The sequence below is a fragment of the Syngnathus acus genome, chromosome 16 (genome assembly GCF_901709675.1).
Source record: "Syngnathus acus chromosome 16, fSynAcu1.2, whole genome shotgun sequence".
Taxonomy (NCBI): domain Eukaryota; kingdom Metazoa; phylum Chordata; class Actinopteri; order Syngnathiformes; family Syngnathidae; genus Syngnathus; species Syngnathus acus.
Window position 1 is genome coordinate 13,116,624 of NC_051101.1, and position 24,367 is coordinate 13,140,990.

Here is a 24,367-nt window from a genome sequence, read left to right on the forward strand (position 1 = left end):
ATTGCAACCCCTTTGAAAACTCCACTTTCGTTACGAAACAAAGTAAAACGTGCTCATAATACAATGTTATATTTCATTTCTAATTCACACCATCAGAGAAAGAAACAAAAACAATCTGCTTATAAAAATACAACACATGACTCTACTTTTGAAAACATTTCCACACAAGGTCTACAGACACGTTATTGACATTATTCCCTGCTGCAATGATATACAGAATAAGGAAATGTTTCCATCTGTTCTTTGCTGAGAAAAGGCAACATGCAGGTGATAGCAGCACATGTAAAACACAAAGCAAAAAAAATCACGTTCTTTTGACGATGTTGAACTTTGGTGTGTGTGTGTGTTTAGCGTGGGTTTCTGCCCGTTGTGACGATGTAGAATAAAGTGCTTCTTCTAAGCAGAGGGGGCTTTAAAAGGCTGAACGAAAGTAAACATGGCTTTTTTGTGTGTTTGTTTGATACATCATACGTCTACTGACTCAAACATATGTGAACTAAATCCTACAGCTATTCACACCTATCTTAAAGTGCATTTCTTCAGATCACATCCTCCCAAAGTCAATCAAGGACAGCCGTTTTCATTTCCATTCGAATCATTTTCCAAGGTCCTCCTGCTTCTTCCTGGTCCGTTACACACGTTATGGTACACAAAGACAACCATACAATAAACAAATACAGTGTCCCAGGTTTGCCTCTTATTTCGAGAACTGCGCACGCAAGGGAGTCTTCTGGATGTTACGTAATAGCTTCCCGTTCCTTGAAGGCAAGAAAGTGAGAGCAGGCGCAAAGGAATACTTGAAAAGGTGTATATTCGTTTTGGATGTGTTGCTGCTCTGTGTGTAGCTGATGTTTGTTTCTAATTAGCTTGACGTCATGCTAATTTCCGCAGATTTTTATCTTTTTTTTAATAAAAAAAAAAAAATCAATGCTGTACAGTGAACCCAGATAAAGATCAAGCCCGATTGTGGATATTGAAAATAATCGCAAAAAATGCTGAACCCCAAATTTGTGGCGGTTCACTGTCCTGCAGTGTGATGCGCTGTCCACGAGATGAAGCGAGAGTGCGTCACAAAAACCCAAAAGTTGTGCTGCGCATTTAAAAGTGTCCAACGGGAAATGTACAAAGGCGTTGAAGTAGGCATGGGACTAAAAAAAAAAAAAAAAGGGGGTGGTGGTCCAAAGAGGAAGTTAGAGGACCTTCTGGAGGATGGCGTTGGGCACTTCCAAGGTCTCGTCCTTCACCAGGACGATGTCATAAGAGTCCAAATATTTATCCAGACGCTCCTCCACCTGCCGAGGGACCCGAGGTTACACGTTTCGAAAGGAAGACGTCATACAGAATAGCACTCTCTTCCAACGTCGTACCTTGTCGTTGAGGAAGCCGACTTTGAGGATGTTCTCCACGTTGGGCACGCCGTCGGCCATGCTAAGGTCGCCCAGCGAGTCTCCCATCAGGATGATGTTGCAGTTTTCCTTCAGCTGCTTGAAGTAGTCGGTGTTGCGCAGGGCGCCGTCGTGCTTGTTGTACACGTGGATCAGCTCGCCTTTGAAGCCTCGCAGCACGCCCTGCAACGACAACCACGTGCAAGACTCTGAAATACATTTTTTATATCGTTCCCATTCGGTGTGTGATAAATTAGCAGTTGTTCATCTATGCTAAATTCCATTAGCCCGTCTATGTCGTTTCCCATTATATGCTAGCATAAAGCTAGTGGTCTTTTTTTGTAAAACTAAATGATATGGTTTGGCTGAACATTTTGCTTTTTAAATATGCAATGTGTCATTTTTTTAGGTGGCAGTTTTACAGCTAACCTCAACAAATAAAAACTAGTTTGACACATGGACTAAATAATATCAAATATCTTTACAGTGTTGTGCGCAAACAAAAAGTGACGTCAATTTCCTGAGTGCAAGTGTCATTTTTATGAACTCACGTTGTCGTCAAAGTCCATAAAGTTGGACACCACCTTGATGTTGGGGTGGTAGACGCCCGCCTGGCGGATGATCTCCTCCAGGACGTCCCCCAGGCCGGCAGAGAAGACGAAGACGGGAACGTTGTGCTGGTGCAGCCGGTCGAAGAACTGCTCGAAGCCTTCCCTAGAAAATAAATGAAAAATATTTTTTTAATTCGCTTCATTTTGGGAGGGGGGTGGGGGGGTACCTGAGTGCGGCGTCAGAGTCTCGCACCACTTGGGCCAGTTTGTCCTTCTCTAACCTCTGCTCCACTAAAAGCGTGTGAGACTTGAAATACCTGAACAGACACGGGCGGAACATCAAATACGATGAAAAGACGCAACATTACGGTATCAGGAATTGCGTGCGACGTGAAGCCAAGCAGCTCACCACTCCACCATGAAGGGGTATTTCTCCTCCATGGTGAGGTTGGGGTCGATCTCGATGGGGTAGTACTTGTTCTTGAGCTGCAGGAGCTTCTGGCGACATTCCTCCGTCACCAGGCTGCAGTTGTCGATGATGTCTGGGAGCGAGAACACCCACGTGTTACAACTACACGCTCAAACTGCAGGTTTGATCGCGACGTGGACTCACTGTGGCACGTTGGACAGCGTTTGCCGTTGATGGCGAACTTGCTTAGCGTCATGTCAAAGTCAGTGATGACCTGCGAGGGGAGGGGGGAGGACCACGTGAAGACCAATTGGGGTCATGGCTGTACATGTCGAATGCTGCACTTGCATTTCATCGCCAGCAGGTGTCAGAGTTGGACCCACCTGAAGTTTGGAGGCTCCTCCCTTGATGAGGCCGCAGATGATCTGCTCCACCCTCTCGGGGTCCCTCATGTGCACCGTCTTCTTCTCGAACTGAGGCATCTGAAAGCGGAACAGGAGACGACATCACTGGAGTGACATGATTCGAAGTGATTGCATCGTGCCTGACCACGCCTCGATTTCATATACGACGTTAGCGACAGGACCAGGAGCATGCTGAAGAGGTATGTTGGAGGATATGTTCCGTCTTGCCATGAAGTAACGTTTCATAAACTAACAAACCACACCTCCAAGTCCTTGTTGTCGGGTAGAAAAAAACGTATATCCAAATATAGTCAAATACTATTGGCTCCTCGATAATTATTGTTGTACAATGTAAACCAATTTCTAGTGTTGAAATCAATTGAGAACAAATCTATCAAACTCCATCTTCTCATTCTGAGGAAGCCGTGCGGCATTACGTTACCTCAAGATTTAAAGTTGATGATTAAGCTGCAGTTATAGAAGGGTGACAGTTGACACACACACACACACACACACACACACACACACACACACACACACACACACACACACACACACACACACACACACACACACACACACACACACACACACACACACACACACACACACACACACACACACACACACACACACACACACACACACACACACACACACACACACACACACACACACACACACACACACACACACACACACACACACACACACACACTTACCGCCAGGCTGTGTAGTCTGTGGAAAACAAGAGCGAAGAAAAGAATGTGTGGCTAAAGAGCCTTTATATACTTGTAGAAGGCGGGGAGGGTAGCGAACGAGATCCCGCCCTTACCCACGCACTTAACATTTGATCCATGTCAACACAAACTCACACTCTCACACCAGTGTGTATAAATAGAAATGTGGAGGAGTGTGGGGGGAAAAAAGAGGTTGTAATCTGCCCTTGTTGTCATGTTACCTTTGACTTTACGCTCAATGACAGCATCTGCCGAACACGCACATTTGAAGCACACTCACGCATTACTCGAGCGGCAACGAAAGGGTTAAGGTCAGGTTAAGCGTCATTGGGTGTGTCTCATTACAGACACACCCATTGTGCAGACATATAAATAAATACGGCTGCTACTTAGCATATCCAACACCAAAAAAACAACAACATGTCCGGGTCGAGTTCAGCAGAACGATCTCCCTCGCATGACAAGGACGCAAATGCGAGCCAAGAGGAATGTTTCACATAGGTTGAGCCAATACGTAGGTCAAAGCTCTCCGGTTACACCACGATAACATACATGGACCAGGTTGCATCAGCCAGAGCTTCTGCATCTGTTTACAATAAACATGCGGCGGACAATAACAAGACTTTTAATTCTAGTATATGTGCGTGTGGAAGTTACAGGTGGCTTTCAGTTCAATGTGAATTTTATTGCGCTAAGTCGCACTTGTTTATAAGTTGTTGGGTTTTTTTTCCCCATAAAAAAACAGTTTCTGGCCATTTGAGAATTAGGGGGTAAAAAACTAAAAGTGCATGCAGACTGATATATCTTTATCTACAATATAAAGGCCTTAAATATTGCATTATGGGGAAGCCGCTCCGGTTGCCACGGTGACCGGCATCTGGTGCTACTGATAGGGGTGAGGGAGGACAAGGTTAGGTTCAGAGCTCTTAATATTCCATTTCAAAACCATTCTGACGGTTGCGTACAGATTTGTGACAGCAGCACCCTCTGCTGGTTACCAACGGTATCTATGAACTTTTTTTAACGTTCTAACTTTTATATATATTACTCCACTTTTCCTTATAATATTTTGGAGCTGCCGTTAGGACAAACAAAAAAAGATTTTTGACATTCACTGAAGTAAAGTATTTTGTTTTGTTATTTGCAGCCCAAGCATGCTGCAGCTCACATGACCAGCGACACGATTTGTGTCCTCGTTTGTGTTGTTGGTCTTGCATGCGTCCCTTTTGTCCCCCGAGCACGTGACTGCCGAAGGCGACCAAACGCCGGTGAGTCACAGATGACTGGAATGTCAAATTCTAAGTGTCAGGGCAGGGCTGAATACCTCCTACATGAATCATATACTGTATATGAAGGAGGGCGGCGGGGCCTCCTGCTGCAGGTATAAATGAACTACACAGACATTAAGTTAAAACTAAATAACACACTTTTAATAGCTCAGCTGTGATGGACTGTGCAAGTGTTGTAGCCACCTCCATTGATTCCTGCTTGGTGGTTTACTGCTAGCAGCATGACATGCATGTCCGACAATTGAAGCAGTAAGTATCGATGGGCAAAAAACACAACCGGGGGCTCACTGTCACCTCAAAAGCCTCTTATGCACTTGTGTAGACTAAAAAGCTAGCTGCTAGTGACCTCTAAAACAGCTGCTGTTGCTGATATTGGGGGGTCATCCGCGCGTGCGTGAAACACTAAAGTCACCTTTGTTAAGGAAACGAAACAGCCTCTGGCCTCCTTCAAAATAAGTTTGTGCGGTCCAATATGTATAAAATAATGTGGAATGTACTGATAAAGGCTGCGGCTGATTTCATTACATTAAAAACATTAGAATTTCATATGATATACGGTGTCGTCTTGCTAGGATAGACGTGAAAATATCAAAGTTTTATTTTGAAATCAAGTAGTGTCCACTTCCTGCGCATGCCACCTGCTAACTTGACGCTGCCCCGTGTAGCTGTAAGGTAGCTTCCAAGCTCACCATTTCGATGATTCTTGTCTTTTTGCCCGCTCGCTTCTTCTTGGCGACGATGTATTGGGCCAGAACCACGCCGCCGAACAGGGCGCACACGCTCGCGCTAGCCGCGGCGCCCACTTTGACGACGGCAGTCCGGTCCATAGCGGCACGATCGGAAGTCCGCCGCCTTCGCCAAGATGAACCCTCGTGTGAAGTTCCCTTCTCGTTTGGTTGGCGCTCGTTCGCTTGCTGGTGACGTCACAGGCAACAATGTGGGGCTGTTTCCGGACTGGCGCGCGCATGGCCAAAATCCGCGTAAAAATAGAAAATAACTCAGTTAAATTAATATTTTTTTCCTTCTGTTTTGTCTAATCATGTAAATGTAGTGGAGGTGAAGAGCGATTCCACCAATTTTTTCTTTGTATTTTTGGGAGGTGTTTTAAGCCAGAAAAGTGCCATTCAACATTACTATAATCTTTTGCCATGTCTCTAATTAAGGCATATTTTTTTCCCCCCCAACAAAATTAAAAAATTGAATGAACATCCTCCACAGATCAGCAATTCCACAATTGCTGACTGGGGGATACTGTATTACAGTGAAATAGAGAAGTCATACTTCGCACAGGAAAACAGTAGTCCAATAAAACCTTTTTTATTTGATTAACCGCAGTCACGTTGTGACATCTTGAAACAAACAGAGGCATTGTCCATGTCAGGAGACAAACGGACAGGAAAAGAATTATGCAGGTCAGGTGCTCAGTCTTATGACTCAACTTGCAGGAGATGAGCTGGAATGCGAGTAAATCTAACAAAATACAGTAAGAGTAGCATGTGTACAAATAAATAAGAGCAGGGTGACTCGGAGCTGTCATGTGTGGGGAGTAAAATCTTCCAGACAGCTGATGAAGAGTCATATGCCTTCTGTTGTTTCATTTTGTTTTCTTCAGGCTAGCAACTCAACACTTCCAAAATTGCTTTGTATTTTTTCCACGTCATAAAGCTACCCAATTCATCACAAATGGGAGTTACTCCACGGGCCGGATGCCCTTGGCCTCCTCCAGCTTCCTCAGGTTCTCGTCCCACTGGGTGAACTGCTTGGACAGCAGGAACATCTGACAATACAAAGACACTGTTTAATTTTTTTTTTTTACAGAAATGACTGTCCCAGCTTGGTACTCTGTAATACTCATTCTAATTAGTAAATTATGCCCCGAGTAGTTTTTTCTTATGTTTTGTGTGTTTTAAATTAGTAGTACATATTCTATACTGGTTTCACATGTAAAATAATTAGGTCACGCTAACAGGCTTTTTTTAGTCCCTCAGTTATGCTTTATGGTATTTGTAGAAGTACCATTTTGTTGTATTCCTCAAAAAGCTTCTTTACTTCCAGCGACTGAACATCCGCCTGGTCCTGTAATAGAGCCGACAGTGAGCTCTCCGAAGGCAAAACCCAAACGACAGAACATGGTGTGCATCTTTCTTCTACCTGCTGTTTGATATGAATCTGGGAGAGACGCTGGAGCTTGGTCGAGTGCTCGGGAACATCTGGAAGACATACACTGTTACTATTTACATTCTGACAAATAAGACGACAACAAAACGGGGTTACCTCGGATGTAGGTGCTCTCCAGCAGCGGCTGCAAATTGCTGGCCTGCTCCAGCAAAGCAGCCTGGGAAATCAGGAAGTCCTCCTCTGTAGGCCACATGATAGTAAGTTAAAATATCCATGTCAAGATAATTCAGCATTTGTATTTTTGCATTTCTCACCGGCGAGAATAAACTCCAGCTTCATGGTGTCAGGCACAGCGATGTGGTCGGTGAACTGAGGGTCCAGGTACTTCATCAGGTCCTCAACTGCGCAAATATAAAAATTCATTAGAAGCTGAAGCTAATCTGATTTTAATAAAGGCTGTGTGACTCACTCTTCTTGTGCAGGATCTTGACTCGCTCCCTCTTGTTGGCCGTGTTGGTCAGGCCAGCTTGAATTCTTGCGAGGGACTCAGCACACTGCAAAACAGAAGACAATTATTCATGACATTAAGCTCTCCGTTTGTAAATGCATTAGTTACGAGCAAGCAAGCACACAAAAAGCAGCCACTGTAGCAGGGCATTAAATGTTGGATCATATGACACCGCACCAAGATTGCCTTAAGCTACAGATGTGTCAACTTTGCTTTAGTTTAACAAATTGCATCGAAAGAAGTTCAACTTTCACCCCGACATACGCGATCTGACAATTTAACACTAATTCAAATACACGTCGATTGCTGAAAACTATCTAAACTCCCCCCAATCTATTGTGACCAGCTAAATCTAACTATCTTGACACCGACGTTAAAAACATATCGCTAACATGACATTAAGGAAACTACATGACACACCGCACAGAAATACCACATTACTGAATTACTGCACACTGATTCGTGTAAATATTGGACAGTGGGAAAAATGATCGGCGATCGTTAGCTTTGCTAGACTCGCAGCTAGTTAGCTTCTTAGCTTGGCCACACCTATAAACAAATATAAACCTGAAAACAAACCTTTAATGGTTTCGAACTTTTATTCCTTCTGTCTCCGTATATACGAGTCTCCAGTGCCTGTAGGCGCATTTCTACATTATCTACCGCCGCTTTTTTGTCCATTTTCTAAGCTTCTTTTGCCAACAAAACGGGAGGACCCAAACAGCCCTCAATCGGCCACGTCTTTTTCATGCGCGGACGCATATTGATGACGTCACATCGCAGTAAAATATTATAAAATAATATAAATAAATAATACAACAGGTTTTCAAATATTTTAAACGTTTTTAATGTACAATAAAAGTGGCGCTTCTGCTTGATAGAATAAAAAAAATATTTATGATCAAACTAAATTACTTTCGTCAAGTTGCCAGCCGTCTCCAGTGGTCGCTGTTGTCAAAGCGTTCTTCTTCGTCTGTCAGTCACCCGGGAATGACAACATCGCTGTAACACTTTTCCTTTCTTCCCTGCCATTTGACCGCAAAACGCAGACAAAAGTAGGCTTTTATCCACTCCTACACACGCGTGATATACCCGTTTGTCGTGACAAACTCTGAAAAGCCAAGTCAGTGCCGCGTAACGGTTTTTTGAAAACACTTCCGCGTAGCCTTTACACTAGCTATGCTACCTAGCTTATGTGCTACCACTAGTTTCTCCCTCCTTTTTGTGGCTCACTTAATGAAATAATATAGTCGAAGACGCCGTTTCAATGCATGTCGTTTATTATGTCTTATGTATATTGGTGTATATTTAATGAGAACAACACCAGTGGAGGATGGATGGTTCCATTTAGGATTGGTGAGGTGAAACTGCCCAAATAATGTCAAATATGTTTTTCTGGTACGACAGGAAGCTGTGCGCTTCTGGACTTTCGGCTCTGACTTGAGAGGCGTCCAGTCTATATGAGCCTCTGGGAGGGGCAGCAGCAGCAACATGGCAGATGACAAAGACGTGCTAAGAGACGTCTGGTTCGGCCGGATCCCAGCCTGCTTCACTCTCAACCAGGATGAGGTGACAGAGAGAGAGGCGGAGCCTTACTATGTATGTCAAACACTCGTCACTCATCAACACATCCGCTTGTCAATATGTCAGAAGAAGTCAAAGACAGTAAGCTACTTGTTTTCCCACAGCTGTTGTTGCCCAGGGTGAGCTACCTGACGCTGGTCACGGACAAAGTGAAGAAGCACTTCCTGAAAGTGATGAGGGCCGAGGAAGCGGGAGAGATGTGGTTTGAATATGAAGGGACGCCGCTCAAATGGTGAGGCTTGTTGCGATGATGCTGCTTGGTAGCATGGTCGAACTATCAAATATTCCAGCTCACTGGCCATTTACATTTGAAAGACTTCTGGATTATTTGTTGAATTAATTTAGATTTCCTTCCCAGAGAGGTACGCATCTTATATGCAATCATTGTGACGCCAGAGCACTCACTCTGAGCGCAATCCCAAATTGATCCACATGGTGTCAGTGTGGCCCCACGCAACAATTAGAATCAATCAGCCGTAGCAGTTCCAGTAAATACAAATCACAGAGTACATTGCTCAGTATTGAGTTGTTCAAACAGAAATTGATTTTCCAATTTCAGGCACTATCCAATCGGTGTTCTGTTTGACCTCCACGCTTCCAACTCTGTCTTGCCGTGGAGCATCACTGTGCACTTTAAAGTAACGGCTCTCCTTAACTCATTTTACATTTCTTAAGTCACTCATTGAGGTAATAAATATTACATGTGGCTAACACGAATTCTTTTACGCTATCAGAACTTTCCGAACCAGGACCTTCTCCACTGCTTGTGCAGCTCGGTGGTGGAGGCCCACTTCATGTCCAGCATTAAGGAAGCCGATGCGCTCAAACACAAGAGCCAAGTTGTCAACGACATGCAGAAGAAGGACCACAAGCAACTGTGGATGGGCCTGCAGAACGGTGAGGAACATACACGCACATGTTTAAGAGCAGCTGTTGGGCAAATAAAATGAACATGAACTTATTCACAGTCACGTTGTCCTCGCTCAGACAACGTTCACCTTCTTCTTTTGCCTTCTGACCTGCTCCAACACGCCCACTTCACTTGACAAGTGTGCTTGTGTTTATTTGCAGATAAGTTTGAACAATTCTGGGCCATGAACAGGAAACTGATGGAGTACCCCACTGAAGAGGGAGGGTTCCGATACATCCCCTTCAGAATATATCAGGTCAGTAGCATCCCCACGTATTTGATATGAGAAAAAACCCAAAGGCACACCAGCAAAAAACGAATGTTTCAACCAGTCTCAATTCACCCACAAACTCGCGGGAAGTGAAATTCAAAATCAAGCGCGGTTGTGAATCACATCTCTAAATGGCGCCAGAGGGTCGAATAAGAACCTTAAGGGGAAATCACCTCTGAGCAAAGCAGATTCCCGCATTTTCCTGGCACTTTCCACATAGCAGCACATGTTTTGGATGCAGGTTTTTACCTCAAAGCCTCACCTGCTTGTGCAAGCCTTCAGGGCCTTCCCCCGACAGCGACAAACACAGCCTCTTTGTTTCTGAGGCTGTCGTAAAAAAAAAAAGCCCCATCACCGCCTTGAAAAAACACCAGCCGGTTTCGGAGAATTGCGTGACGTTACTGTTAAATGAGCAGCTACCGCTCGAAGCCTCTTCCGCCAAGCCTGTGAATATGCTCCAGGGCATTTTGGTGCTTGAAATGTTGGACATGTGCAAAAGTATTGGAACGATAAGGTCAACTCAAATATAAAATGATTGGTCGTTAGCTGAGCCCTGAGCATCTGTGATGTCATTTTTATTTGACAGCAAGTGGCAAAATGGCCGCCACCTGAGATGGATATAAATGGGAGTATTTTGCTGCTTTAATCATATTCCACAAATGCAATATTAATCATAAAACTGTTTAGATTCAATTAGATTACATTTTGAAATCAGAAATGATAACCAAGAAATCAATGCTTCATCATTACTGCGCCAGTTATGCTTATTTTGGCCAAATTTCAATGCAAGGACCCTTCTTATTGTAAATGATGCTCAGATCACCACACGCCATTCTTGTCTGTCACCCGCCCGCCCACCTGCGTCACAGTTTCCATCCAGTTGCAAGATCTTCATCTGTACACCAAACAGATGAGGTCATCGCTGCTTTTGTGATGACAGGGAGCAGGCAGGGCGCTTGATCCGGAGGCGTAAGTGGACACGCTGCCTCAGGTCGCTTGTCCGCTGCCGCCTCCACTTCCGCCACGCTTTACTCCTGACTCAGGTGAAAAGTCCCCTGACTGGAGAGACAGAAACAAAAGCAGGGCTGAAAAACGAAATTGAACTGGGTGCAAGAACTTGATTTAGACAAAAGTAGTGCCTTGCTGCTATCCTGTGACAAATTGGTGTCAGGGTACCGAGTTGAGATGCTTCATTTTGACCATCTTGCGCCGTACAATGTTGTCCCGTGTTAAGGAGCTTTTGTTTTGACCGGAGTTGAGGCGCTTCATTTAGACAAAAGCTGTGCATCGCCGCCATCTTGTGTTATCGCTCAGCAATTATTTTTTACGAACGTCGTTGTCCCGCAATACTATGCCGTCTCTTATTTTGCGACTCATCAGTATTAAATTCTCGGTAACATTCAAATTTGGCAGTTTCAATAAATGCGCTTACATAAAAAAAAAATCCAGGTAAGAATACCTTGGTAGACGTAAAACAATCATATTTGAGATCTGTCCCGAGGGTGGGGGCATCGAGCTCATCTCGCGCGGAACCAACCAGGAAGCCGGGCGACTCCCACATTGGAGGGGGAAATATAACCATAAATCTTCTTGATGCCCGGCGGTCACTGAAGAGTCACGACGAATCCGATGAGAGAATGTGGAACAGATTTGTCTTGGGAAAAACAAGCCGAGCTTTGAGTATCAGGACGTTTGCGGTGTCGGGAAAAGCCCCTCGCTCTCATTGTCGGCCCGCCGGCTCAAAAATACTGTCGGCGAGCCGCGCAGATGTGATGCTTTGTTGTTTGCCGTGATTGATCATCCGGCGTGTCACGACGGCTCCGCTGCCTCTCGTCTTTATTCTCTCATCTCGTGTGCCATAAAGCCTTTTAATGCACTTTAGACAAACATTCTTGTGTGCCGCAGTAAAATTTGGCCCTTTAAAGCCACTTTGACACGCCCACTCAGACGGTGCACTTGTCGTCGCCATGAAAAAAACAAAAAACCTGCCGGCCAGCGATTCTTGGCCCGTGACTCCAAACTTTCCGTTGTTTTGGAAACGAGATGCTAAATATTTACACCCGGCGGAACACTAAGTCAAAGATGGGGAGCAAGATGTTCTCAAAATATTCACTCAGTAAGTCCATCCAGACCAAAGAGTTGCTGAACTTGGAATTTTTTTTTGTCTTGTGTAATTAAGTGTTATTATTTCTTAAGATTCATTGTTGGAAACTGGAGGAAACGATGAACTTAACTCATTCAGTGCCATTGACGGTTATAGACATCAAAGATATTAACCGGGTTGGCAGTGAATGAGTTAGTCAGATCGACTCGGATCTGAATCGGACCTCTTCCAAATGTGGACGCGTGAACAGGTAACACTCCACCAAAAACGTAATTAACAATAAACACAATTTTGGTCAAGTGAAGAAAACACGATAACGCGACAGGTACGCCGAGCCCGACCGCTAAATATTTACAATCACGAACGAGGAAGACCGGCAGACGAGAGAGAAGGCAAATCCGGCGTTTAGAAGGGTCAGACGTGTCGTGACACGACGCCGGCGCGGAGAAAGTGAACATGGATGCGAGAAGACAGCAGAAATTCCAGAACAAAGCTGTCTGGCCCTCAGAAGTCACTCACACACACACACGCAGGCAAACACATGCTTGGCATCCTTCAAAGGCAGATTGCGGTCTTTAGTGTAAATAACATGTGCTGCGTTTGATGCCGACAGAATTAATGACAACGGCGAGTCCAAATAACAGAGGGCTCATTTCCGTCTGGCCTGCAGCCGCCGGGACAAAGACGCCTCGCGGCCGTCACGTACACTTTTCATTACGTCCAGCCAGCCAGCCAGCGTCCGTCCGTCTCGGGGACGCCCGCTAAATCAACATCTTGCGTCTCTCGCTCGTACCCCGAATTCAGAAATGACAAACGATTTGAAGCGTTTGATCGACAGGTCCGAAATCAGCGGTGTGAATTTCCTCTTAAATTCTGACGTCCTTTGACAATTTTGCCGCCATCTTGTCATACGTCGGTGCCGAGGCCGTATGTCGATAAGATGAGGAGCAGCGTTTTAGACAAAAGTAGTGCTTTGCTTCCATTGTGTTTCCACCAAGAGGCAACCCTAAACCTTTCTAGGTCAATTTGATCAATTTGGTCAATTTTTCCAAAATGATCCACTCATTCATGGAGTGAACAACGTGTTGTTGATAATGGCCTTGCCCTATTCTCAAAACATTGTCAGGTACGCCTCGTTGTTCCCGCTCTGTGACTCAGCAGCCCCCCCCCGCCTCTCTGGAAGCTGCGTGCTTAGAAGAACGCATGTTTTATTGCCTCCCAGATATCTCGTAATGGCTCGCTGTGAAGGGGGCGGCGGGCTGACTCGACAGACAATTACAACACGCGGGAATGCTCCGCGCGCTTTTGTGTGTGTATAAAGATGCCAAAGGCAACGCGTGACGAGGACGTCACGCCGGGTTTTACTGTAAGGACTTCTTAGCCGTGACCGCCGACGGACGTGTCGCGATCCGTCTCGACACTAACGGGAACGCCGAGTTATTTTCCACATAATTAATTCCATGTTTCTGCCGTGTGTTGGATTCGTTCCCGTAACCGCATTTCAGATCGTTATCAGCTTGCTGGCATTTGTTCAAACAGACTCTGAATGCGACCAAACCTGAATCAGAGTCCATTTTGAGTTACGAGTGGTCGTACCTGTACAGTAAATTCCAGACGTATGATAGGTAAAAAAAACATTTTGACAAAAGATCAAATAGCTAGAACCTCTTTTGTGTCGCTCCATCACCAGATCAGGCGTCTCGAGGCCATTTCGAGTTCCGTGACAAGTGGGTGGACTTTTAATTGGCAAATGGACGGGGCTCACACTTTAGTGGAAGCAACTCTTGATTGACAGCGCCGTCCGCTCGGCTTATTTGACCACCATCACTTAGACGGATTAAATCCCCTCCGCCGACAATTAGGCTACGTGTTGAGTTCCGCCGCTCTTTTCACCGAGTGAGAGCGAGGTGTCGCCCTGCCAGCTAAGGTGTCGGGGCGGCTCAAAAGAAAGTGTCTTCATCACCTCGGGAAACAATAGCCCCGCGGGGTCTTTCATTATTCATAGACCGGCCACATTTTAAAAATGCATCCGAGTCGCCGTCACTTAAACGCACTCTCCCTGCTTCGCTCGGGACGACGAGGCGCTCTAAAGCATGTCGCAATTGCCGCCGATGACTCAATCTTTCTGTGTAACGTGAACGTGGCCTTTGACGCCTTCCACGCCATCCTGGCCACCTTTGCTCGGCGGTGTGTAGTTACCACGCCGTCACCCGACCTCGCCGCACACTGGTTTCCTTTTCACGTCTCTCATGATTAGAGCCTATCGCGTGTCCCCCCCGGGATCTTGTTCGACACCTCGGCTCTGGTGTCGACAAGGTGCGATCGGGTCGTGAAGACCGACGGGCTCCGGCCAAAAACGCCATCACGATGACACAGCAGCCGTGCTTATTCATTAGCCGCGCTGGACCGTGACGCGACGACATCATCAATCAGTTTTGGATTAGGTTAGTGTGTCTACACTGAACCATCCATCAATCAAGTTTCTACAATGTGTGTTGTCATTCCAAATTGGAGGTTACTCATCAGATGCGAAATTAATCCACTCATTCACTCCCATTGACGGACATAGCCGTCAAAGATCCATTTTGACTGGACTGGCAGTGAATGAGTTATACAACCAAGTCCATCTCGAACCAAAATTCTGTCTAGTTCACTTCTTATTTTCGGGGAAAGAGTTTGGCGTGCGAAAGGGGAAAGAATGCTTCTGACCTCTGAACCCCTTGGGGTAGAATCAATAAGCGATACATGATTATCGTGATTCATTTAACCTTGAGGCCGGGCCAGTGGCGTTCTTCTGCAGCCCAGTAAACACGTCTGATGACTTCCAGACTGATGCAGATCTGCGCAACATCCCAGCATGTCCATTTCGATTCACATCTGCGGCAAAAAAGCAGTCGATGGCTCATGCATCGCTTTCGATCTGCGCCCCGGAGTTTCCCCGCGTCGTCTTTCAGCCTTCCAGTTAGCGCAACGCCAAATGTTGGATGACTCATTTGCATACACGGCGGAATGCTCGGTAGAAGCGAACAGGTGCAATCCAGGACGTGGGTGTGTCTGTGGGAAAAAAAAAAAGTTTTTTTTTTTTTTTCTTCTTCCCCCCTCGCCTCTCAGAGTTCATGTGAGCTATCGGTCGATGAGCAGATGCTTCCGGAAAGAAGTGAAACACATGAATGGGCTGGCAAGTGACCAAGCTAAATCATGAACATCATTTTTTTTTTTTAATAAATTCCCCCAAATTACTGTCAAACAAAACAAAAACAACCAGGTAACTAAGTCCAATTAGCTTAATGCTAATAAACAATGCAAATCACCATAGACACGCTAACGAATAGCATCTGTGCCGCTGTGTTATATAACCAACTGTTTTAACCAAGCAAATTATTTGAACACTGTGTAGGTGCCAAGAACAAAAAAAATGTCCGGAACATGTTTCCGCAAATGACTCTTAATTCTTTCTTTTGTTGCAGACAATGAGTGACAGGCCCTTCATCCAGAAACTCTTTCGACCTGTTTCACCTGAAGGCAACGTTCACACTCTTGGCGACTTGCTCAAAGAAATGTACCCTGCAGCATACACTAATGACGGTAGGTAACACACAAACACACACACACGGGGATTTAACAGTCACAGCCACTCTCGCCATTAAAAAAAACAAAATAAAATAACATTCACCACTTCGCTTGCTCTTATTAGGGACCTTCTCTGCCTCATCCCCTCGCTCCTAATTACAGCGCATCTCTTCTCGCAGACTTACATGTAAACAGTAAATAAAATCAGAGCGCGCGCACACGGAGGCAATGTGTGTGTGGCCCAAATAAAGATGAGAGGAAGCAGCAGCAGTCTAAACACACTGAAGAGAGGAAGTAGATAAGGACACAATGGAGCGTCAGCACAGACGACCCGCAGGAGACTCACCTGCTCGCTGGAGACTGAGCAATCCCACCTACACACACACATACAAACCGCCTCTGCGTCTGGCTACCTACATGGTTGCCTCATTCACTTTCAGTCCACGTCAGCACATAATCCAATACAAAAAATATGGCAAATTGTCTAGTTATTTTTATTCTTATCAAGAATGTTTTATCATTATGCGAATGCATTGCACTGATATTGCTTCTGATAGCTTTATTTAGATGAACCAAATACGGATGCGTGTTTTTTAATGTATATTTTTGACATTAACCACAATAATAGTGTTTTAATCAATAAAAAATACAAATATAGTTGCATAAAAATAATGAACTTTTTTTTCATTCGTGTTTTCATTTTTAAAATGTCACCTGGGGGGGGCCTTTGAAAAACTTCAAAACCGTTTTTGTATGATGTTTACAAATTCAACTTCATTTATACTGCACTTAAAAAAAAATTAACCACAGCAACAAAGTAAAAAAGAATTGAGCATAAAACATCAATGCAATGGTAAGAAAATAGTTCTATTTAAAAATGAAACTACTTAAGATATTGAGATAAAAGAGAAAAAAAAGATCTATTTTTCCTCCACTTTTTAAAAATCCTTTTCAACACCACATTTTTACCTAAATCAACCTTATTAAATCAAATGTGCGTCAAGCTGAAGAATGAAGACAAACAGACATAATCCAGACTCTCATCTCATTTCCTCCCTCTTGGCTCAGATGTTAAAGATCTTGGCTTCTCCTGATCCAGGAGCCCTTGTTTATCTTTCAAGGTGTCAGTCAGGTGTAGTCCCTTCCTCCAGCTCTTGTCTTCATCCCGCTTTCATGTCTTTGACATGAAGTCTCCGTCTCTCCTGATCAAGGTGAAAGTGCTCTTTTGTGGCCTGCTCGTCTGGCAGATAGTGGCGGTGTTTGGATTAGAGCCAGCGGGTCGTGTGTTAGCGGCGGGCGGCAGTGGGCTTTGCCTCTGCTGTTGTTCCGCACTTCAGATCCCGTGGGGGTCCCCAGAGCTTCTGTGATCTCTGGCGCTTCAAATGAGTGTGTTGTGTCTGAGGCTCGGGCGTCACGTCACGTCTGATTAGATAAAGAAAATCTCAGCCAACTTTGAATTGGTCAAACCGACTCCAAATAATCGATAAACTGTCGAGTGTTTGCAAAAGGGGCTTCCCAGCTCTGCCGTTCCCAGCATGCAACGGGAAAAAGTCTGACTTGTACTTCAGGAGTGTTGTTGAGCAACCTTTTGCCCACGCATGACACATTTGAGACGGCTCGTAAGCCTTTTTTCCTCTCGGCCGCAGCGCGACACGTCCATTTTTGTTATTTGCGACCAAGCGGAGGAAAGCCCCCGTGCGGCCTGAGTGACATGCATAGCCCCGCCCCCTCCACATGCTCGCTCTGACTTAATTAAAACATCAACTGCCGTGATGTTGATGCTTAGTCAGACCGTGTGCGTGCGTGTGTGCGTGTCTAATGTAGCATAAATGTTTGTGTGTGTCTCGAGTGGGCGTGGGGTTGGGCCCACTGATATTTTCCCCCCGTTTCTCATTCATAGACTACAACCCACCCACTCGCAAGTGTTTGTGTGTCTGAAAAAGCGCATGATGTGATACCGCCATCGGATTTATTGACCCGCATTTAAACTGGACATTTTCAACAAAAAAAGGCTACGCAAAGGTGTATTTTAAAAAAAAAAACGAAAACAGGGATGGGCGAGTACCGATAATCGGTATCGGTACTGATACCAGCAAGGTATCGGTACTCGCGACGGAGGCCGATACCGGTATCTTGAGGTTGTTTTACAATTTTTTAGCTAAAAATTAGAACAACTGTAAATAGGTATCAATTTTGAATATTTTCTGGATAGAAGAATTCTCAATCGGCACTTGGTATCGGTGACTGATCAAGATTTGATATTCGCGTTATCAGTCTGTAACAAAGTTGTATTGAACATCCCTAAAAAAAAATAGTCTGATCGTATACAACATGCACACACACAAACACACAGACAGACAGACACACACAAAAGCACAGCCGGCACCAAGTCATCTCAGGAGGGCGTTGTTGCCGAGTGCCAACCGCCGCAGCACCCGAAACCTGCTTACTCTCTAAAATCGGCGCTCGTTCTGCCGCTTCCGACATTCCGAAACGGAACGCTGGAGTCTCGCTCGCTCGCTCGCTCGCTCGCTCTATGCCGACAACGGTCACTCTGCCGACGCGCTCTTTATTAGCGGGCTGTCTTTGCTCGCCGTGTTTGTCGATGCGAAACCGAATGTGTCAAAGCGAAAGTTGAGCGCAGAAAATAATCAACTGCCACCGGCCTGAACATGTCCACCACTTCAAAACCTTTCTCTACTTGAAGTACTAAGTGAATGTTGATGTCGAGCGCTTCATTATTGATAATTATTGATTTTCATTTTATTTTTAAATTATTTTTGTGTATCTCCCCTTTGCAGATTTATTTTTTTTAATTTTTTTTTTACAAAAACGTGATCAATTACGGTCTGCCACTGCACCGATGACCGTAAGTCCTAATATAGTCGACTGAAGTCCGATTCAAATCGTGTGTCCCGCAGGTGAGGAGCGGCGCCACCAGGTGGTGATCCACGGCATCGAGCCGCTGATGGAAACGCCGCTGCAGTGGCTCAGCGAGCACCTCAGCCACCCTGACAACTTTTTGCACATCTGCATAATACCGGCGCCCTCCGACTGAGACCGTTGCCATGGCAACCAACGATAAAAATAAACGCTTTCAAAGCGCAGGATGATGATGATGATGTTCTCCAAAGAACTTTCTCTGATGCACATCTTCTTCGTGGGACAAATCTGCAGTTTGAGCCCCGGTAAGGAAAAGCGCTTGAGCATTTATGCAAAATCCTTGAGACTCATTTTGTCCTACGGGTGAGGACAATGAGCATACAAGAACATGGACCTTCACCTGGACGTCAAGGATATTGAATAAATACTCAAATAACAGCATATAACCAACAAGCAGATTCATATGAAGCCTTAACCGGTACATACGAGGATTTCTTTTCCCCTCTATTGATATTGTAGGCAGAAAATGCTCATTTGTGACCACCAAATAATTGACCTATAATATAATAATAATTTAACCCCCAAATGAGATTTCGAGGTCACAAATTAGCATTAGCCAAGTAGCATTACCCACGTTTCTGAAAACAAATTCAACAAACAATAGGAACCCAGACATACTGAAATAACATTTTATTGCTATTTTGACCTTAACTTTGAAAAGGCTGTTAAGCTAACAATTTTGAAACGTTCAGATTTCAAACATCACATGATGCAAAGTTACTAAAAATACTTGTTGTTGTCCATCTAATTCATGTCATTTGAAAGTTGTAAAAAAAATGAACTCGCCATTTAGTATCTTGTGACCACTAATTAGCATTTGGTGCGCCCAATATATCGATATCCTAGCCATCATTTGGACTTTTTCATGTCGCGGCTTCTGTAGTTTTACGACCACTTCAATGTCACTTTTTCTACGCCCACATTGTTATGTCCTTCACGTGTTCCCTCACTTTGGTCCGAGACAACAATAAACAGCCGCCTTGTTTACGCGGTCGCCTCACTTCTCCATTTAGCTCCTCTTTGTCTGTTACTTGACTTGCTCGTCTTTGTTGATATTCCCCCCCCCCCCGCCCTCCTCCTCCTCCTCCTCGAGCATGTTCTGCAGCCAACATCACGCGGTGTCCCCGTGTGGAGATGGCCGAGGCCCAGCCAGACTGGACTGACTTTGTTGCGTGTCACCAATGACTCACGAGCGTCCCAAATGTGCGTGTTCAGTAAACGGGGGCCGGTCGGACAAATCGTCTGTTGCGCAATTTCTTTCTTCCACCGCCGAGCGCTTTCAACAGTTCTTTTTTTAATCATGTCGCATGCGCGACGCTTGAGCTATTTGCGTTCCGACACGCCGGCTTTGAAGCGTCTTCTTCTCCGTGTGCCCCTCCTCCTCCTTCATCTCGCCAGTTTTATGACCCCCCCCCCCCCCACCCCCCGCCATACAAGTCATTTGTACCCCCGCTCGCTAATGAGCCCACTAAACTGTCTTGTCAGACGAGCCTGTGGCTGCTCCGCGACGCTCTGATGAGTGCGCGTACATAATTACAGACAGCAGTTATGGCCCCCCTGGGGGCTTGTAACCGAGTACAAACACTTTGGTACTGCATTTAGTATTTATTTTTCTAGCCACTTTTTCCCGATATATGAAAGCAAACTCCAAATAGGCATCTTTTCAATTGAGGCAGAGAATGACACAGAAAGCTCAAGCACTACTTTTGTCTAATTGAAGCTCCTCAACCCACTTCAATATACGCCCCCAAGTAAAGCACTACTTTTGTCTGAATAAAACTTCTCAAATAGTTATGAGGCTCCTCAACTCACTTCAATCTAGTCCTAGGTACCACAAAAGCAAAGCACTGCTTTTGTCTAAGTGAAGCTTCCCAATTTACATCAACATAGTTTCTTGGCCACAATATGGCAGCAAAAAGCACTTTGTCTAATTGACCCCGAGTGTGCATGTATTGTTTTTTTTGTTTTTTTTAACTTAATAGTTGGATCAGCACTTTTACTTTTCTGCTTCAGTACCCGTACTTGTCGTTACGTAGAGCATGCGAGTACTTTTGCCGGCCACGCTTGCATTTTGAAACTGCTAATTTATAGCGCATGTGTTTAAAATGATGTCACGGATCATGTCATCACGGCAGAGTGGTCGCCGCCGAGCATGATGGGATGGCGGCTTTACGGTGTTGACTCAAGCTCAGCGTGTGTGCATGTGTGTTTGTGCATATGTGTATTTGTGTGTGGGTAATGAAGTCTTGTGATGAATGAATGTCTGGTCCCAGCTGACACACAGTTTTTTACGGGCCTCTCCTCATCCGAGCCGCCGTCTGACTTGCGTACAGTACTCGTGCACATACCCACGGGCTGCCTGACGAATTGCAATGGAACGTCCATTTTACAACACCAGTAGTATTTAGTAGAAAATGGCAGACATCTGAAACATCCTGACAGGCCGAGATTCTTCTTGAGAAACAAGAGCAAACTGTGGAATTGTTTAGTTGGCGCGTCCGGTTCTGGGTTTGAATCATGGCTCGGGTAATTGTGTGTGGAGTTTGCATAATGTCCTTGTGCCTCACAGCTCGAGTGCCATTAGTTTTTTTACTAATATACATTTTTTCCTCTTATTTGCATAATTTGCCCATTTTTTTTCTAATTATCATTTTTTTCTAAATTTAGTTCTTCCGACGGTTAACCAATATTTTTGGGAACTTTCTTCTATTGATTAATTTCTTTTTCTGACATTACTTTTTTTTTCCGGGTCCTGCATGTTTTTTGTCTAATATTTTTCATGTACTTTCCAGTTTTAACCATTATTTGTTGTGATCTTTTTTTCTTACTTTGCTATATTTTCCTTAACATTCACCTATATTTTTCCAATATTTTTCACTTTTCTTAACACATTTAATGAAGTAGTCATCACATACACACACACACATAGAGTGTATTAGTGTAGTCAGCTCAACAGTGTTAAGTGTTTGTGTATAACGTGACAAAGTCAATTATGCAGTGCAGACATTCCTTAAGAAACTTCACCACTTTCCCCCTTTGCAATAAAAGCCGCGACATGCCCCACAGACACACACACACACACACACACACACATGTACACGCCGTGTTATATGGCAACAAGTGTGAGGACACGGGCAGCCTTTGCATGAAATGAGTGGCTTTGAGCTTTCTGAGATCAAACACCACTCATAACATGGAAAATCACGCAAGTCGTCTATCTGATTGTGGCTGTTGCTTCAAGTGTCTGGCCGGTCTTGAGATATTCTCAACAATTATAAATCAACAGAAGTGGAAAGTGAACTCAGCCCTCACATGATGTCATAATTAGTTTTTTTGGAGAGAGAGAGAGAGAGAGAGAGAGAGAGAGAGAGAGAGAGAGAGAGAGAGAGAGAGAGAGAGAGAGAGAGAGAGAGAGAGAGAGAGAGAGAGAGAGAGAGAGAGAGAGAGAGAGAGAGAGAGAGAGAGAGAGAGAGAGAGAGAGAGAGAGAGAGAGAGAGAGAGAGAGAGAGAGAGAGAGAGAGAGAGAGAGAGGGGGGGGTTGGTCTAGTTTTGCTTTCCTTCACTTGGCCTTTATTTGCTTTACGTGCTTTTGCCTTTGCTTTTCTAAACTTTGCATTCACCAGACCGAAAGACTGCTGAAAACGAAACTTGGCCTGTGCATGCACGTAACGTCATAAACACGCTTCAAGCTGTCATTAAAGTGTTGTCAAGAGCTCGAACAAGCGGCTATTACAAGAGGAGGAAGATGAGGATGACGATGCTGAGAGGCTAGACGAGCTTTGATGTCCTTTCTTGAAAGTGTCTCACGCTCAAGCACAAGCGGTATTATTAGTAAACAGCGTGTGGCGCTCGGGGGCCTTGGGGGAGGTCATGACTGATGATTGGCTCCTCGCAAACAACTAGTCTTGCCTTCCTTACACTGAGTAAGGACGGGATGAGGATGAGGATGATGATTCAGCCTTCATCCCGTCCGCCGGACCTCCGTGACGACTTCCATCGTATTTACCGTAAAAATACCTTAGGGGGGTGTGAGTAGGCTGGAAATCCCTTTTGCTCCTGGAAAAGTACATGTGTGGACATGATGTGGCATTTTTGGACACCAAAAAAGAAATTTAAGAATTTATCCCAAAAGTTGTTTTGAGAGTAAATGTAGCTAAGCCAGCTCTGAGTCTGATTGCTTGCTGACATTTGGAGAACCAGGTCAAGTTGTAGCCAAAAGTCATCTGGGATACGTTGGGGCGACTGTGTAAGACGAGAGGCGGTTGTCAGGTAAAGTTGCGTATGTCGTCCGGCGGCATGATGAAAGCGCTCGGTCGCGGCAGGCCTCGGGAGGTCCGTGTTCCATTTCCTGCCGGACGCCAGAGCGACATAAACGTTGACGACTTTCTTCTTCCTGCCTCGTCATAAATAAAAATTAAAAAAAATAGTAAATTGTGAAGACGAGCGACAGCAAATGTGAGCAGTCAGCAAAGCGAGGACAGCTGCTACTTATTATTATTCCCACTCGACTATTATTAGCTTGTCCGAGACTCACATGTTGCCATATAGCCGGACAATATGCGTGATACTTTTTTTTCTTTTCAATATTTGTATGTGGAAATAACAATGGTCAAAAGATACTTTTTAATCAAAGATGGCTAAAGTTATTTTTAACTCCGATTTAGAAACTACTTTTTTCTAGCACATCAAGTTTTTGATGTTTCAGTTTTTAAATTGGACCTGCTTGCGCAATATCAAAGTCAAAAGTCAAAGTATGGATTATACCATGCGTTGTAATTTGTAGCGATGATGTTTTTAAAAAATAAAATAAAAATCCAACTAACCTGCAGCTCATAAAAATTTCTAAATATATGACTGTATTATATTAGCATTATACACATATATTGAGAGTAATCCGCCCACTGTGGAAAATGTATAATTTGGCTAATAAAACTACAATTGAAAAAAAATATATATAAATGTGTTTATTCAAATTTGTCAGTGAGAAATTCTGATGTGTTAGTGATGAAAGTGTACCATTTGTTTTTCGTTTGTTCTTGTAGATGTCAATAACAACATGCCAGGGTTTGGATTAAAAGCAGTGAACATTTATAATAATTCTCATCATAATTTACACATTTGGACATTTTTGCACATAAATAAAACAATCTGTAAACCAACTAGCATGTAAACACAGAGAGAGAGACACACGCACACACACACACACACACACACACACACACACACACGCACACTGAGTTTGTGGAGTTAAAGCTCACGAAGAACAGACGAGACACTTTTTGGTCAAGAGGAAGATGAGAAAGTGGGTGGGGCCAGTGCATAAGAAATGTGCTTGAGGGAGGGGCCAGGATTAAACAACGAAAAGTCCCTTGATTTCTTCTTCACATTCTTCCTGCTTTAGGCGTTTGCAGTTTGGAAGTCCAGTCAACTTTGGTTTGGAGTGTCACATACGGACAGTGGTGTACTAAGAATACAAGAATATTAAAGCAATAAAAATATTGATTTCTTTCAACAAAAAAAAACGTGAACCAAAATGAGAATTTCAAATAAACGAGAAAAATAAATTAAGAAAAATACATTT

The 24,367-nt window shown here is 44.4% G+C and overlaps 3 protein-coding genes and 1 long non-coding RNA gene across 7 annotated transcripts; 2 read left to right on the top strand and 2 right to left on the bottom strand.

Annotated features, from left to right (window-relative positions):
- Positions 1-46: 46 nt before the first annotated feature.
- On the bottom strand, positions 47-5,673 carry nt5c3a (5'-nucleotidase, cytosolic IIIA). Of its 2 annotated transcripts, none has more exons than XM_037273783.1 (8): positions 5,468-5,673; positions 2,729-2,827; positions 2,550-2,619; positions 2,346-2,478; positions 2,164-2,253; positions 1,937-2,099; positions 1,368-1,568; positions 47-1,292 (listed from the first exon to the last, which is right to left on the bottom strand). In XM_037273783.1, exons 1-8 carry the CDS (start codon positions 5,603-5,605, stop codon positions 1,191-1,193), a joined length of 996 nt encoding a protein of 331 aa, XP_037129678.1. In that variant the 5' UTR covers positions 5,606-5,673; the 3' UTR covers positions 47-1,190. The 2 variants fall into 2 exon arrangements, with proteins under 2 accessions (XP_037129678.1, XP_037129679.1); XM_037273784.1 differs by lacking the exon at positions 5,468-5,673 and adding an exon at positions 3,472-3,579 and having other exon boundaries at positions 49-1,292.
- LOC119135835 lies at positions 2,810-7,365 on the top strand. The gene is made up of 2 exons (XR_005100616.1): positions 2,810-2,949; positions 6,834-7,365. It is a non-coding gene; the product is annotated as an uncharacterized LOC119135835 (long non-coding RNA).
- dctn3 (dynactin 3 (p22)) lies at positions 6,080-8,155 on the bottom strand. Of its 2 annotated transcripts, XM_037273787.1 has the most exons (7): positions 7,984-8,155; positions 7,366-7,450; positions 7,211-7,297; positions 7,053-7,136; positions 6,930-6,988; positions 6,795-6,854; positions 6,080-6,555 (listed from the first exon to the last, which is right to left on the bottom strand). In XM_037273787.1, exons 1-7 carry the CDS (start codon positions 8,083-8,085, stop codon positions 6,469-6,471), a joined length of 564 nt encoding a protein of 187 aa, XP_037129682.1. In that variant the 5' UTR covers positions 8,086-8,155; the 3' UTR covers positions 6,080-6,468. The 2 variants fall into 2 exon arrangements, with proteins under 2 accessions (XP_037129682.1, XP_037129680.1); XM_037273785.1 differs by having other exon boundaries at positions 6,795-6,988.
- A 184-nt stretch (positions 8,156-8,339) lies between these two features.
- Positions 8,340-24,298, top strand: atg5 (ATG5 autophagy related 5 homolog (S. cerevisiae)). Of its 2 annotated transcripts, XR_005100566.1 has the most exons (9): positions 8,340-8,459; positions 8,812-9,003; positions 9,093-9,220; positions 9,548-9,626; positions 9,723-9,885; positions 10,060-10,154; positions 15,741-15,858; positions 18,765-19,031; positions 24,188-24,298. XR_005100566.1 is itself a non-coding variant. In XM_037273047.1 (8 exons), the coding sequence occupies exons 2-8, from the start codon at positions 8,896-8,898 to the stop codon at positions 18,899-18,901; spliced, it is 828 nt and encodes a 275-aa protein (XP_037128942.1). In that variant the 5' UTR covers positions 8,340-8,459; positions 8,812-8,895; the 3' UTR covers positions 18,902-19,794. The 2 variants fall into 2 exon arrangements, 1 of the variants encoding a protein (XP_037128942.1); XM_037273047.1 differs by lacking the exon at positions 24,188-24,298 and having other exon boundaries at positions 18,765-19,794.
- The last annotated feature ends 69 nt before the right edge of the window (positions 24,299-24,367 follow it).

Coding starts and splice junctions, on each gene's coding strand:
- nt5c3a (XM_037273783.1), bottom strand. CDS start 5,605: ATGGACCGGACTGCCGTCGTCAAAGTGGGCGCCGCGGCTAGCGCGAGC. Junction 2,828..5,467: donor AGACAAGAATCATCGAAATG/GTGAGCTTGGAA, acceptor TTCCGCTTTCAG/ATGCCTCAGTTCGAGAAGAA. Junction 1,293..1,367: donor TCGGCTTCCTCAACGACAAG/GTACGACGTTGG, acceptor GTCCCTCGGCAG/GTGGAGGAGCGTCTGGATAA.
- dctn3 (XM_037273785.1), bottom strand. CDS start 8,085: ATGGACAAAAAAGCGGCGGTAGATAATGTAGAAATGCGCCTACAGGCA. Junction 7,298..7,365: donor CAAGATCCTGCACAAGAAGA/GTGAGTCACACA, acceptor ATATTTGCGCAG/TTGAGGACCTGATGAAGTAC. Junction 6,989..7,052: donor GGAGAGCACCTACATCCGAG/GTAACCCCGTTT, acceptor TATGTCTTCCAG/ATGTTCCCGAGCACTCGACC.
- atg5 (XM_037273047.1), top strand. CDS start 8,896: ATGGCAGATGACAAAGACGTGCTAAGAGACGTCTGGTTCGGCCGGATC. Junction 9,004..9,092: donor GAGAGGCGGAGCCTTACTAT/GTATGTCAAACA, acceptor GTTTTCCCACAG/CTGTTGTTGCCCAGGGTGAG. Junction 9,627..9,722: donor GCATCACTGTGCACTTTAAA/GTAACGGCTCTC, acceptor TTACGCTATCAG/AACTTTCCGAACCAGGACCT.